Genomic DNA, 15,466 nt, shown 5'->3' with positions numbered 1-15,466 from the left:
GCTGTGTCCCCTGGAGCATCGGAGGCTGAGGGGTGAATTAGAATTAGAATTAGAATCCCTACAGTGTGGAAACAGGATCTTTGGCCCAACAAGACCACACCGACCCTGCGAAGAGTAGCCCACCCAGACTCATTCCCCTACATTTAACCCCTGAGTAATGCACCCAACCTACACATCCCTGAACACTGTGGACAATTTAGCAAGGCCAATTTACCTGACCTGCACATCTTTGGATTGTGGGAAGAAATCGGATCACCTGGAGGAAACCCATGCATTCACGTGGAGAATATGCAAACTCCACACAGACAGTTGTCCGAGACTGGAATCAAAACTGTGAGACAACAGTGCTAACCATTTGACATGGATAGGATAAACAGACAAAGTCTCTTCCCTGAGGTTGGGGACTCCAGAACTAGAGGGCATAGGTTTAGGGTGAGAGGGGAACAATATAAAAGAAACCTAAGGGGCAACCTTTTCACACAGAGGGTGGTGCGTGTGTGGAATGGGCTACCAGAGGAAGTGGTGGAGGTTGGTGCAGTTACAACATTTAAGAGGCATTTGGATGGGTATATGAATAGGAAGGGTTTGGAGGGATATGGACCGGGTCCTGGCAGGTGGGACTAGATTGGGTTGGGATATCTGTTCAATATGGACAAGTTGAACTGAAGGGTCTGTTTCCATGCTTTACATCTCTGTGACTCTATGACCATTAAAGCATAGTTACTACATTTAAAAGACGTTTGGACAGCTACATAGAGAGGCAAGGTTTCGAGGGATTATGGGCCAAATGCAGGCAAATGGGAAATGTAGTTTAGGAAACTGGCCAGCACAGGTGAGTTGGGCTCAAGGGCCTGTTTCTGGGCTGTATGACTCCATGACTGTATGTACAATATGAATTACTTCACCATGCAAAATATTTTCAAGTAATCGACCTCCTGTGACCAATGTGCAACGATGAATTTCTAGGTATATACCCAGTAACCATGTACAACAAAATAGTAACACATTCATTACTGGAACTAACTGAAACTCAGAATACTTCTTTGACCTGCGGGTAGATTATTTCAAAAGCAGAGATGTTGTGACATTCTGGGCATGCATTGCAGAACTGCCAACTGGGGGCATGCCACAGTCGGCTCTTGAATGAGCTGATCAACCAAAGTTCTGTTTGCTAACTTGGCTGGATGTAAATGATCACTGGAAATTTTTTTTGGTATAGTTTCCCCATGCTCTGACCAATCTGTATTCACAAATCAACAGCATCATAAAGGGATAGTATGACCATTTATCACATTGCTATTTGTGGGATCCAGCTGTGCATTTAAACACTAGAGCAGCGACCACACATCCAAATGACTTCATTAGCTGCCTTGGGGCACCCGCATGTTCCCAATTCCATCTCTCTGAAATGGAGTGGCAGGAATGGTAATTGAGAAAGACGCATGCAACTCCCCAGCTTAAATATTGGGATTGCCTGCATTAAGTTGTCTTCAACAAGGGGTGAGGATTGTTTATACGGAACAACTGACAGATATTTACATCCTAGGAGCTTTGAAGGTCTGCTCTGTTCACCCACTCTGTTTAAAATGTCGATAATGCTCAGTGAGTACTGTAGATGTCTTGTTTACTGCAAGGTTGCCTCTGTTGTATGTAACAGAGCAAATTCACCAGAAGAATCCTGATCTGTGAGAAGTTGCAGTGGCATTGTTCACCCAGTATAAACTGTGTTCTATACTTACTACACTTTGTTACTGTACTGTATCAGGGACAGATACTGCGTTGCTTCTATAGTTTTGCTTATGGTAAGGGGAAGGAAGCTGGATTCCCAGCACCAAAACATTCTGATCAGCTTTATCTTTTAATATAAAAGGGACGGTTCGGTCCTGAGTATGTGCGGGTAATGGGCATTTTGCAAGTGCCAACAGATTTTGGAGTTGCATAATCTATCCTTCTTTAATTCAAAACCACATTTCAAATAATTCGCACATTTAGCACTAAATCCTCATCTTGCATGTTATTTGTGATATTCAGTCACTTGCTGATTGGTGCAATTCTGAATCATTGAAGAAAAGGGGAGATAGTGACTTAACGTGGTGCTCCCAATGCATGTCTGAAAAGATAGCCCTGGTGCTGAGGGTAATTCTGTCAACCTGAGGCGGGGGGGGGGGGGTCAGGCATGTACTGCAGGTTTGAATTCCTCTCAGGGCTGAAGGCTGGCTCGGAATATGGAACAGGAGCCAGTCATAACGGGCAGGAGGTGGATGTGAGGTTTGCCGGAGGGGGGGAATGGCAGGGGTGAGCAAAGCCCAGGCAGAGGGTGCTGGAAAGTTTCACATTGAATTAGTAAACAGCACAGGTCGCCTCGCATCAAGTACTGTACCGTCACTGACGCTCAGTTAGATCTTGGAAAGGTCGCTGGCATGGCTTAAGTACCTCTGATAATCACAGGGAGAGGGGAAGAGGAGGTCCAGTTTCTAAATCTCACTTCAAAATCCCTTCTTCGTCACCACAATAATTCATGAGTCTGCCTTTTCCTGAGGCAGTCAACCCTGATCGGAATCCACGTCCAACAGCGAGCCCACTGTGGACTGGATGGCACAGTTCCTGGAAGGAAATGTATTTGATAAGACTGTTTGTATAAAGCATCCAGCGTTGTGTAAACCACCTGTGAGTAAACATGGGCAACTGTGTTAAGTCACCGCTTCGAAATCTCTCTGAAAAGGTAAGGTGTACAATTTGAAGCAATTTCCTTCGTTTTGTTTTATTTTTGCAAAAAAAAACGGTGCAAGCGGCGAAAGGTTTCTCCTAATGCACACAAGATAAATATTAGCATGCATGTTGGAAACCAGTTTATTGAGCTGAGAGAGACCGCCCTCGGATTTAAGATAACTATCTGGAGTTGGAGTATTGGAGTGTACGCGTTTTCTGCAACATACATGTATTTTTTTTTTAAATCGTGGACTGGGTCCGAGAAAGTATTGCTTTATAGAATAACTCATCGGTTCTGTGCAATGCATGTGTCGAGTTTCCCTACACGTCCCTGCAAATAGATACATTTTGAAGATTAAACATTGCGGGTTTTCAATACAGGACCTGCATTGCATGCACTAGTACAAATAAAAATGCATTGAGGATGGAAGGGAATTGCAAGTTGAGAAGTTTTTAAGTAGAATTTAACTCAAAGTTTAAATTTAAAAAGCATGCAAGTTTTTAAAAGGAAAATTAAGTGAATATCTACGCCGGCTGGGCTCTAATCTGTTTTGTGTGTGCTGGCGATTGGGGTAAAAGATTCGACAGGAGGACAGAAACAGCTACAAAGTAGTCAGGACGTGCGAGGATGCAGTGGGAGCGGCTGCAGCGTCCTCTGGAGGGAGTGAGAACCAGGAGCCTTTGGTCGTTCATGCTCACAGCCGCGCACTCATGCACAATCTTCTGGGGCCAGCCTGCATCTTCCTCAGGAAGGGACTGGCAGAGAGGCAGGCTGTAAGTAAGTCTTTGACTGCAAACTGTGCGCGTCCACCGGGAGGTGTGTCTCTCCCCACCACCTCATTCTGTCCCCCGCCGCCTTCCCTGTCATTCCCTCTCCCCTCCCCTTCATCAGCAGTCTGGGACTGAGTCTGCCGATGAAAACATCCAGTGGGTATACTGGATTTGCAGGTGGAACTCACGCCTTTCACACCATGTTTGTAAGTGAGACAGTTGTACACCAACTCTATATAAATAAAAGCAGAAACACTGACATGATTCAAGTTCTCTCTTTTGTATTACAGATTTATCTTAAAGTCTCCTTCTGTTTAATTCACCTTCATTCTCATCTCTCCCGGTTGCTTTGTTGCAAACAACCTGTACTGTTTTAAATGCACTATTTCCAATTTAAGGAGACTGTTAACCAAAAGTATAATTTTAAGCAAATGGTCGAAAAGAAAATTAAGCAACATATGATTGTTATTAACAAGTCAGACTGAAATAACATTCTCAGTATGTTAAATCTGAACCTCAGCAAAAATGCAATACCATTTCAGTGCCATAACCGCTGGAACCTCCCCCCACAGACACACACACAGTGTCTACAGGCAATTACATCCCTCTCAAATTTCCTGTTTCTTCAACTAGCCAAGCTTCCAATCTGCTGTCTCATTGAGGTGCAGCTCCTAGCTCAGAGCACTCACAGGGAGCTTTAATTTACTAATACTGGCTCAGGCTTAATCTTCACTTGAGAGCTTTAGCCCTTCTCTAAATCTTCTGCATCTTTAAAAGTAAATCCAGGTTCATTTTGTTGAGGGAGGTAAAGACTCCTTAGTGTGACGATATTATGGCTTTAAGAGGTGTATTTTGTCCTCATTTTTTTAATACATGAAGAGCTAGAGACAGAGGCACTGAGAGTAGTCTGTTCAAAGCCAATAAAGTGAAGTTTGTGAACAATAAAGTTTGAACAATAGAAGCAGCCTGAGTGGGTGGGGTCAAACTCTCAAAACCAGGATTTTTAGTTTGAGCTTTCAGCAGTTGCTGGGGTCTTGAAGCTGGATTAGAATCTCTTATTTCCCTCTCTGTTACAGCTAAAAGTTGGGATTCTCTTCCTGCAGCTAGAATTGCTATGAGACAATCTATTTTACTGAATTTGCCTTTGCCAAGGGTGTGTTTAGGGGATGTTACTACATTGGAACAGTTAACTAGTAGTAGTTAATATATGTAATTTTGTTAAACATTTCAACTGGAGCTAAGCCATTCTTTTAGTTTCTTTGTATTTTAGCTGTTGTGTAAAAATTAAATGTGTTTTGCTTAAAGTCAAGTAGTTTAACCAATGGAATGGCATTTGAAATGTACACCTTACACTTACCTTTAAAATGAAAAGAAGTTAGGGTCGAGGCTATCTTCTTTTTTAATAATATATTTTTATTAAGAAAAAATAGATTTTTAAATATTACAGCAAATACAAAACAATGCAATTCAAAACAGTACAAAAATAGTACAAAACTAAACCCAAATAATAAAAAAAATTCCCCAACCCACCCTCCTATACAAATGTATAAACATATATAGAGAAGTATAAAATTAAAAAAAAACCTAAACTAGCTATTTAACTAAATAAATAAATACCGAACAGCAAACAAATAAATAGTAATAACTCAGCCCAGCCAAAAAAACACTCATACATTCACAGCTCCTCTTCCCTGGATATTGGACTCATGAAACGCAATTGTTACGGCTATATAAAAGCCCTTATTAGTGTGGCAGATAAATCTGTGTCCAGGTATTTCAAAAAGAGTTGCCATGTCTTGTAAAAATTCTCAGTTTTGTGGTGTACCATCTTTGTGAGAAAATCCAGGGGAATATGCTCCATAACAATCTTCCACCAAACTGACAGGCCTGGGGGTTTTTCTGATATCCAACCTAGCAAGATATCCTTCCTTGCACAGAACGTAAGAATATTGAAAATCTTTTTCTTATGCGAGTCTGCAGGAAATACAATGGGTAGGCCCAAAAGGAGCGAAATAGGGTCCTTCTCCACCCCTACACCTAAAATCTTCTCCATTGCACCCACCACAGCGCTCCAATATGTTTGAAGCCTGTCACAAGACCAAAGGCAATGGGTAAGAGTGCCCGTGCAGACCTTGCACTTGGGGCATGCTGAAGATACCCCTGGTTTAAATTTTGACAAATGGTCTGGGGCTAAGTGGACCCTGTAGAGAATCTTCAACTGTAAAGCATGGGTCCTATTGCAAATTAATATCTTCCTTGCATTCTCCCAAATATCCTCCCATGCCTCTGAAGAAACTTCAACACCTAGCTCTCTTTCCCACATATTGCAGAGTCGATCAGACTCATCTGAGGTGGCACCCCCCAATTGGTGATATAAAGTACTGACAGAGAGTGTACTCTTAGCCCTTAGTACCCCTCTTTCTATGTCAGATTTGTAGGGATCAGTCAAAAGTGTGGTCTTTTTTTGAACAAAATCCCTAACTTGAAAAAAACGAAAGAGGTCTCCATTAGGTAACTCGTACTTCCGTACTAACTGATCAAAGGACTTCATTACATCTCCCTCAAATAAATCACCCCTGCAAGATATACCCCTAGCTGCCCAACGTTTAAATCCTGAATCTATCACACCTGGTTGAAAACTCGGCATACCCACTAAAGGTGTAAACAAAGATGCTTTGCCAATATTACCTTCCCTCTGCCGAATTGCCCTCCATGCTTTAACAGTATTGATGACTATTGGGTTATGGCAATATTCCCTAACTGTCCTCACCTTGTCCAAAAACAGCAAACTGGTAAGGGGCACCTTGCCTGGGAGGCTTCAATATCTAGCCATATTGAAAGAGGGTCCCCACAAACCCAATCACTCACGTAGGTCAAAAGCGAGCTTAATTGTCTGGAAGGTCTACTCCCCCCGATCTGTGAGGCAACTACAGTTTGGCGAATTTAATGAGGGGCCAGATAAAGGACATGAACCAACCGTTCAGTCTCCTGAGTGTTTGTTTTTTGAAAATCAGGGGGAGTATCCGTATAGGGTGTAACAAACGAGGGAGAATATTCATCTTAATAAGCGCTATCCGACCCAACCATGAGACTGGACGTACCTCCCATCTTTGGAGATCTTGTTTAATTTTTTCAAATAATTGAGTAAAATTGGCTTTGAACAGCTACTCCAGAACTGGAGTAATGAATATGCCCAAATACACAAAACCCTCCTGTGACCACCTAAATGGGAATCTATAATCACTCTCAAGAACCAACTCTTTCATAAGACCACCCATAGGCATAGTCTCTGATTTAGCAAAATTAATCTTATACCCTGAAAAAGCGCCAAATGCGTGAATGCATTGTATCAGGCAAGGCACTGAAACTGCTGGATTTGTCAAGAAAATTAGAACATTGTGTGCATACAGCGAGATCTTATATAATTTTGACTCCACTTCTGGAGCTGATATATTGAGATCCCCACGAATGGCCTCTGCCAACAATTCAATCACCAACGTAAAAAGTAATGGTGAAAGGGGATAGCCCTGCCGGCTGCCCCTAGAAATATTAAAACTGCTTGATTGTACCCCGTTGGTAATGACCGCAGTGAGAGGTACACTGTAGAGAACCTTTACCCATCTTATGAAAACTTCACCCAGACCAAACCGGTCTAGAGCGTAGAAAAGGTACGGCCACTCAACTCGGTCAAATGCCTTCTCTGCATCTAACGAAATCACCAATCCCTGTATTGACTGCTGTCGGAATGTTTGAATTACGTTAAGCAACCTCCTAACGTTATTGGAGGATCTGCGACCCTTTATGAAGCCCGTCTGATCCTCTTTAATAATAGAAGGTAACACAGTCTCCAGCCTTAACGCAAGAGCCTTAGAGAGGATCTTAAAGTCCACATTTAAGAGCGAGATGGGCCTGTATGAAGCACAGTCTTCCAGATCCTTCCCTTTTTTAAGGATAAGTGAAATATTGGCCTCTCTCAAAGATGGTGGGAGACAATCATGACTGTATGAATCATTAAACATATTCAGCATCGGGCCTGACAGTATACTTATAAATTCCTTATAGAATTCTCTGGGAAGTCCATCAGGACTAGGTGCCTTTCCACTCTGAAGCTGCCTCACAGCTTCCTGCACTTCTTGCTCTGATAATGGGGCATTGAGAAAGGACTGTTGTTCGGGAGTCACACCCGGGAGCTTCAGATCTCTAAAAAAGGATTCCATTTTGGCCTGCCCCTCCTCACAATTCTCAGACTGATATAACTTAGAGTAGAATCTCTGGAACGCCACATTAATTTTTTTAGAATCACATGTTAGGTTCCCAGGCCCTTCCCTAATTGCTGTAATGGTTTGTGGGGCACTTCTCTTTCTGGCGAGGTATGCTAAGTATTTGCCTGGCTTGTCACCATGCTCGTATAACCTTTGCTTTGCAAAAGCCAGCTCCTTCTTTGCCGTCTGTGTGAGCACAGAATTTAGTGTAAACCGCAGCACCGTAATCCTCTGTAGTTTGACCAATGAGGGTCTGTCAAAATAGGCCTTCTCAGCTGCCTTCAACCGTGCTTCAAGGAGATGTTGCTGCTCACCCTTCTGCCGCTTCCTACTGGTGGAATATGAAATAACTAATCCTCTGGCATAAGCTTTGGCAGTTTCCCAGAGAACAGATGAGCTATCAACCGAGCCTATGTTGATGTCGAGAAATGCCCGAAATTCTCCAGAGAAATACTCCACAAACTTACTGTCCATGAGAATAAAGGGGTCCATTCACCAGTACCTTGAATCCACTGTAACATCCTTAATCTTAACCATGAGGTACACTGGAGCATGATCAGAGATGGCAACATTACCAATTGTACAGGATGCCACCAGATCCAGGGTTACCGCAGGGGTCAGAAAAAAATCAATCCTCGTGTGACATCTGTGCAGATTGGAGAAAAACGTGAAATCCCTACCTGTATGGTGGAGACACCTCCAGATGTCCACCAATCATAATTCCCCACACAAACCCAAAACTGTTTAGTTTATGCAGAGAGTATCGAGGGACCTTTAGGCAACCTGTCTACTGTGGGGTCCATGAGGCAGTTAAAATCTCCCCCTATAATAATGACTTGAGACTTATCAGTTTAGAAAAAGCATCTACCAAGAATTTAAGAGGATGAGCTGGGGGACAATAAACATTTAAAATGCCATATTCTTCCCCATTTATCAAGGCTTTAAGAATTACAAACCTCCCGTATGTGTCTTTAACACATTCCAACAATTTAAATGAGAGATTTTTCCTAACCAATATAGCCATTCCCCTACTTCTGGTATTAAATGATGAAAAATAAACTCGGTCAAAGCTATTCTGCTGTAATTTCAGATGGTCCTTGTCATCCAAATGTGACTCCTGTAACAAAGCAATATCCACCTTCTCCTTTCTAAGACTCAAAAGTACCTTCTTCCTCTTAATTGGCGAGTGACTTCCCTTGATATTCCAGGTACACCATTTAATCAAATCATTAGCCATAATCTTCTGCAGTTACATTTAAATTCTAGAGAAGAGGAACCCGAACCACAAATTGCTGAGCCTTCGTGTCACATGGTCCACCAAATATAAAAACTACATAAGCTAAAACCACTACATTTAACAAACATACAAAACTATTAAAAATAAAAAACAACAAAAACCAGAAAACAAACCAACATACAAAGCGCCAATAGCGCTGAGTAGGGGAACTCACCCCCTGCCTGGAAGGGGCAACTACCCAACCCGAACTGCCCATAAATAGGCATCTAACCATCTCAACCACCTTCACTTCTCCCAGCTAGAGCTGCATCACAAGCACAAGCTAAAAAGAATAAACACCCCATAGAATATCAATATGAATAAAAAAACATTCTTTTATTTAAAAAAAGGGAATAAATACCCCACCCAACCTTTGGTATGTCCTAGCTTAGAAATTTAAAATGTACATCTTGACCACCGCCAGACATAGTTTGAACCAAATTATTATCAACAGAGGAAAAAAAAGGGGAGAAACAAAGCTCCAACCGGATTTCCTCCATTTCTTTTACAGAATGATAAGCACATACCCAAGCAACGATATTTATACATACTACAATTGTTTAAATTAGATTACTTACAGTGTGAAAACAGCTCCTTCGGCCCAACAAGTCCACACCGCCCCGCCGAAGCGCAACCCACCCATATCCCTACATTTACCCCTTACCTAACACTATGGGCAATTTAGCATGGCCAATTCACCTGACCTGCACATCTTTGGACTGTGGGAGGAAACCAGAGCACCCGGAGGAAACCCACGCAGACACGGGGAGAATGTGCAAACTCCACACAGTTGCCTGAGGCGGGAATTGAACCCAGGTCTCTGGCGCTGTGAGACAGCAGTGCTAACCACTGTGCCACCTTGCGGCCCACGGTTAGTTTGTCCACAAAGTCTCTTGCCTTCTCCGATGTGTCCAAGAGATGCATCGATCCATCTAAGGTGATCTGAAGCACTGCTGGACATCTCAGGGAGTACTGAATCCCAAGCTCCTTCAGTCTTCTCTTGTCTACAGGGCTTGGATCTCTTCCTTGAATGAACTGGCATCAGCTTCCATCACTGTGACCCTGTGCTCCACCTCATCCATCCTCTTCTCCAGGTCTCCTAGCTGCTGCCCATGCTTCTGCAGCATGAGAGAGGCTGGAGCCAGCTTCTCTTCAATCTGTTTCCCCAACATCTCGCGAGATTTTGAGAGCTGGTTCACCAGGTCCTGGTGAGTAATCTGCTCTGAGGCTGCTGCAGGCTGAGTTGCAGGCCCGGCCTCAGATGCTCTTCTTCCCTTTTTAGGCATTTCTGGACAGCTGAAAATACAGGTAAGTCAATTTTAAAATGTTTTTTGGGGCTTCACAATCTTTCCAACGCCCCAAGAAATCCTGATGACCTGGGTTGGGCGGGTTAAAGGACCGTCCTGCTCCTGCTGCGATGCGAAGCTCTGCAGTGTGACCTTCTCAGATCGCTGCCATCTTAGATCCCCCGAGGCTATCTTCTTAATACACTTTGAGGGGTTTGGTCTCGTCCATAACATTAGAATCTGTGTGGCACTGGCAACTAGTAGTCAAGTGAGGAGCTTCCTGTGTATTTCCATTAATTTTCCATTCACATTATAGATTTCACACAAATGGCAGTGTATTATAACATCTCAACGTTCAGGTTTTGTCATATGGATTGTTTCCTAAGACTGTTGTTGCACACGAGTAGCTTAATGTAGCTTCTCCCAGAGTAAAGTTTTTACCTTGTACCTTCTTTAATGGAATGGTAACTGATCCTGAATTTGAAGAAATCTTGGTCAAACAAAGATACCAATTTGTTTGTGAATGTCTTACAGGTCTGTTCATGTATGTTCATGTGAACATTTATTGAACCAATCTGGTTCACCATTTGCCAGTCACCGTGGTTTATGAGAATCTAGTCTGGACAAAATCATTTTGTTAACTTTCATCTGCGTCACTTCTGAGGTTTGAATTCAGGGCTGAGTCAATTTTGGGGCACTGTGAGTAAGTGGCATACAAGCCTTTTATAACACAAGCTATTTACAATACTTGCATCTAAAGCTTACACATGCAGGAAACAAAACATTTCCCATTTTATTTTGACAAGACAGTGAGGATGAGAGCTGAATGTCTCCTGGTCAGTGTTGACCCATTGAGCAGAAGACTGTGTCTGTGCAACTTCTGAAGACTGGACTGACATCCATCTGGGGCACATTTGTCAGCAGGAGGCAATGTTCTGACCTGCCTTCTCCTCCTCTCTGGCAGCCTGCCCCTTCCCAAACCTGCATTGTATCTAACCTATCCTCTTGGTCAGGGGTCAAGCAAATGTGAAAAGAGGACTTTATTATTGAAATAACGCAGGATGTGTTCAGCAGTTAGTACTTAAGCTGTCTAGGTAAGCTCTGGAATTCCATTCTCAATCGCTCTGTCCACCTACCTCATCTGCTTACAACAGCATAGAAAACCTTTACTGGTCTTGATAGACTAGATACAGGATCTAGCAGTCAGATTAAGAGATTTAGGATGTAGATGAGGCTGAATCTTTGGAATTCTCTACCCCAGAAGGCTGTGGAAACTCTGTCATTGAATATTTACAAGAGAGATTGATGGATAGTAACAATCAAGGGGTAGTGCAGGAAAATAGCATCGAGATAAAAGATCAGCCATGTTCCTTTAAAGTACTCTTTAAAACAGAACTCTTTGAACAAGCTTTTTGCTCAACCATGCTAATAGCTAAGTACTTGGCTTGCTGCCACATTTTCTTTGACAAGAATCCCCTGAAGATGCCTTTGGGATGTTTCACCACATTAAAGGTGCTTTATCAGTGCAAGTTGGTGATGTCCTGAATCTGAAAACGGGGAACAACAGGCCAGCTGAAGTACTGCTCGGAGCATCCACCAGTCTGTCTGTTCTGCCTTCTGTCCGCCTGAGCAGTGCTGAGCTGTAATCTGCTTCCAGTGCAGCCTTAACTGATTCTCACACTGCCCTGTTGTACTGAGTCTGCTGTTTTATAATTTTTGTTTAACCCCATGCTGGGAGGTGTAACTGTTTGGCCACGATAGAATTAAGACCTTAGTTGATCAAAGTTTCTTTATTCAAGAGCACATTTTCAGACTATATGTTTAAGTCAACAAAAGATGCAGATCCTTTTGTTGTCTGAGCACTACTGAGTCAGAACAAGGATATAAGTATACAGACTGTAATAGTATATGATGTGGAGGAGCCGCTGTTGGGCTGGGGTGGACAAAATTAAAAATCACACAACACCAGGTTATATCCAACAGGTTTATAGAATTAAGGAGAATCCAAAGGGTTTTTACAAATATATTAAGGACAAAAGGGTAACTAGGGAGAGAATAAGGCCCCTCAAAGATCAGCAAGGCGGCTTTGTGTGGAGCCGCATAAAATGGGGGAGATACTAATGAGTATTTTGTATCAGTATTTACTATGGAAAAGGATATGGAAGATATAGAATGTGGGGAAATAGATGGTGACACCTTGTAAAATGCCCATATTTCACAGGAGGAAGTGCTGGATGTCTTGAAATGCATAAAGGTGGATAAATCCCCAGGACCTGATCAGGTGTACCCTGGAACTCTGTGGGAAGCTAGAGAAGTGATTGCTGGGTCTCTTGCTGAGATATTTGTATCATCGATACTCACAGGTGAGATGCCGGAAGACTGGATGTTGGCTAACGTGGTTCCACTGTTTAAGAAGGGTGGTAAGGACAAGCCAGGGAACTATAGACCGGCGAGCCTGAGGTCGGTGGTGGGCAAGTTGTTGGAGGGAATCCTGAGGGACAGGATGTACATGTATTTGGAAAGGCAAGGACTGATTGGGGGTCGTCAGCATGGCTTTGTGCAGGGGAAATCATGTCTCACAAACTTGATTGAGTTTTTTGAAGAAGTAACAAAGAGGATTGATGAGGGCAGAGTGGTAGATGTGATCTATATGGACTTCAGTAAGGCATTCAACAAGGTTCCCCATGGGAGACAGGTTAGCAAGGTTAGATTTCATGGAAAAACCTAGCAGGACTTATACACTTAATGGTAAGGTCCTATGGAGTGTTGCTGAACAAAGAGACCTTGGAGTGCAGGTTCATAGCTCCTTGAAAGTGGAGTCGCAGGTAGATAGGATAGTGAAGAAGGCGTTTGGTATGCTTTCCTTTTTTGGTCAAAGTATTGAATACAGGAGTTGGGAGGTCATGTTGCCGCTGTACAGGACATTGGTTAGGCCACTGTTGGAATTTGCGGGCAACTCTGGTCTCCATTCCTATCGGAAAGATGTTGTGAAACCTGAAAGGGTTCAGAAAAGATTTACAAGGATGTTGCCAGGGTTGGAGGATCTGAGCTACAGGGAGAGGCTGAACAGGCTGGGGCTGTTTTCCCTGGAGCTTTGGAGGCTGAGGGGTGACCTTATAGAGGTTTACAAAATTATGAGGGGCATGGATAGGATAAATATGCAAAGTCTTTTCCCTGGTGTCAGCGAGTCCAGAACTAGAGGGCATAGGTTTAGGGTGAGAGGGGAAAGATATAAAAGAGACCTAAGAGGCAACTCTTTCACGCAGAGGGTGGTACGTGTATGGAATGAGCTGCCAGAGGATGTGGTGGAGGCTGGTACAATTGCAACATTTAAGAGGCATTTGGATGGGTATATGAATAGGAAGGGTTTGGAGGGATATGGGCCGAGTGGTGGCAGGTGGGACTAGATTGGGTTGGGATATCTGGTCGGCATGGACGGGTTGGACCGAAAGGTCTGTTTCCATGCTTTACATCTCTATGACTCTATGACTCTAACTAGCCATTTGGATACAGGACTGGCTCAAAGGTAGAAGACAGAGGGTGGTAGTGGAGGCCTGTGACCAGTGGAGTGCCACAAGGATCGGTGCTGGGCCCTCTACCTTTTATCATTTACATAAATGATTTGGATGCGAGCATAAGAGGTACAGTTAGTAAGTTTGCAGATGACATCAAAATTGGAGGTATAGTGGACAGTGAAGAGGATTACCTCAGGTTACAACAGGATCTGGACCAGATGGGCCAATGGGCTGAGAAGTGGCAGATGGATTTAATTCAGATAAATGTGAGGTGTTGCATTTTGGGGAATCTTAGCAGGACTTATACACTTAATGGTAAGGTCCTAGAGAGTGTTGCTAAACAAAGAGAACTTGGAGTGCAGGTTCATAGCTCCTTGAAAGTGAAGTTACAGTAGACAAGATAGTGAAGAAGGCGTTTGGTATGCTTTCCTTTATTGATCAGAGTATTGAGTACAGGAGTTGGGAGGTCATATTGTGGCTGTACAGGACATTGGTTAGGCCACTTTTGGAATATTGCGTGCAATTCTGGTCTCCTTCCTGTTGAAAAGATGTTGTGAAACTTGAAAGGGTTCAGAAAAGATTTACAAGGATGTTGCCAGTGTTGGAAGATTTGAGCTATAGAGAGAGGCTAAATAGGCTGGGGTTGTTTTCCCTGGACCTTATAGAGGTTTACAAAATTATGAGGGGTATGGATATGATAAATAGACAAAGTCTTTTCCCTGGGGTCGGTGTGTCCAGAACTAGAGGGCATAGGTTTAGGGTGAGAGGGGAAAGATATAAAAGTTACCTAAGGGGCAACCTTTTCGCACAGAGGGTGGTATGTGTATGGAATGAGCTGGCAGAGGAAGTGGTGGAGGCTAGTACAATTGCAACATTCAAAAGGCATTTGGATGGGTAAATGAATAGGAAGGAGTTTGAGGGATATGGGCCGGTTGCTGGCAGGTGGGACTAGATTGGGTTAGGATATCTGGTTGGCATGGACGTGTTGGACTGAAGGGTCTGTTTCCATGCTGTACATCTCTATGACTCTATTTGGAAGCACGAGTTTTCGGAGCGCTGCTCCTTAATCAGTTAGCCATGGGACATGATCATAAAGTTGCATGATACTGTGATCTTTTGCTTCAAGTTTTGTCTTATGATCATGTCCCACAGCTACCTGATGAAGGAGCAGCGCTCCGAAAGCTAGTGCTTCCAAATAAACCTGTTGGACTATAACCTAGTGTTGTGTGATTTTTAACTTTGTAATAGTATATGCAGGGTTTGCAAAAGGATGCTGAACCTGATTGATTCAGAACATCCATTCATAGAATCATAGAGATGTCCAGCATGGAAACAGACCCTTCAGTCCAACTCGTCCATGCTGACCAGTTATCCTAACCTGGTCTAGTCTCATTTCCCAGCACTTGGCCATATCCCTCTAAACCTTTCCTATTCATATACTCATCCAGATGTCTTTTAAATGTTATGATTCGGAGATGCCGGTGTTGGACTGGGGTGTACAAAGTTAAAAATCACACAACACCAGGTTATAGTCCAACAGGTTTAATTGGGTAAAAACAATGACTGCAGATGCTGGAAACCAGATTCTGGATCAGTGGTGCTGGAAGAGCACAGCAATTCAGACAGCATCCGAGGAGCTTCGAAATC

General features: G+C 43.2%; 1 protein-coding gene across 6 annotated transcripts in view; it reads left to right on the top strand.

Annotated features, from left to right (window-relative positions):
- The window catches only part of cabp1a (calcium binding protein 1a), a 189,593-nt gene that overhangs the window by 64,248 nt on the left and 109,879 nt on the right, over positions 1-15,466 (top strand). Inside the window, exons 1-2 of one of the 6 annotated variants that reach the window (XM_088000135.1) lie at positions 2,421-2,722; positions 3,289-3,483. The exons of 3 other annotated variants lie outside the window; for them this stretch is intronic. In XM_088000135.1, the coding sequence (XP_087856261.1) occupies positions 2,678-2,722; positions 3,289-3,483 (240 nt within the window). In that variant the 5' untranslated portion in view covers positions 2,421-2,677. Of the gene's footprint in view, positions 1-2,420; positions 2,723-3,288; positions 3,484-15,466 lie in introns of those variants that run through there. 2 more of the 6 variants (XM_043715942.2, XM_043715943.2) reach the window with 2 other exon arrangements.

The sequence above is a fragment of the Chiloscyllium plagiosum genome, unplaced genomic scaffold (assembly GCF_037043375.1).
Source record: "Chiloscyllium plagiosum isolate Xiang-an unplaced genomic scaffold, Cpla_swu_hap1 HiC_scaffold_24, whole genome shotgun sequence".
NCBI lineage: Eukaryota > Metazoa > Chordata > Chondrichthyes > Orectolobiformes > Hemiscylliidae > Chiloscyllium > Chiloscyllium plagiosum.
This window is presented reverse-complemented; position numbering and strand designations above follow the sequence as displayed.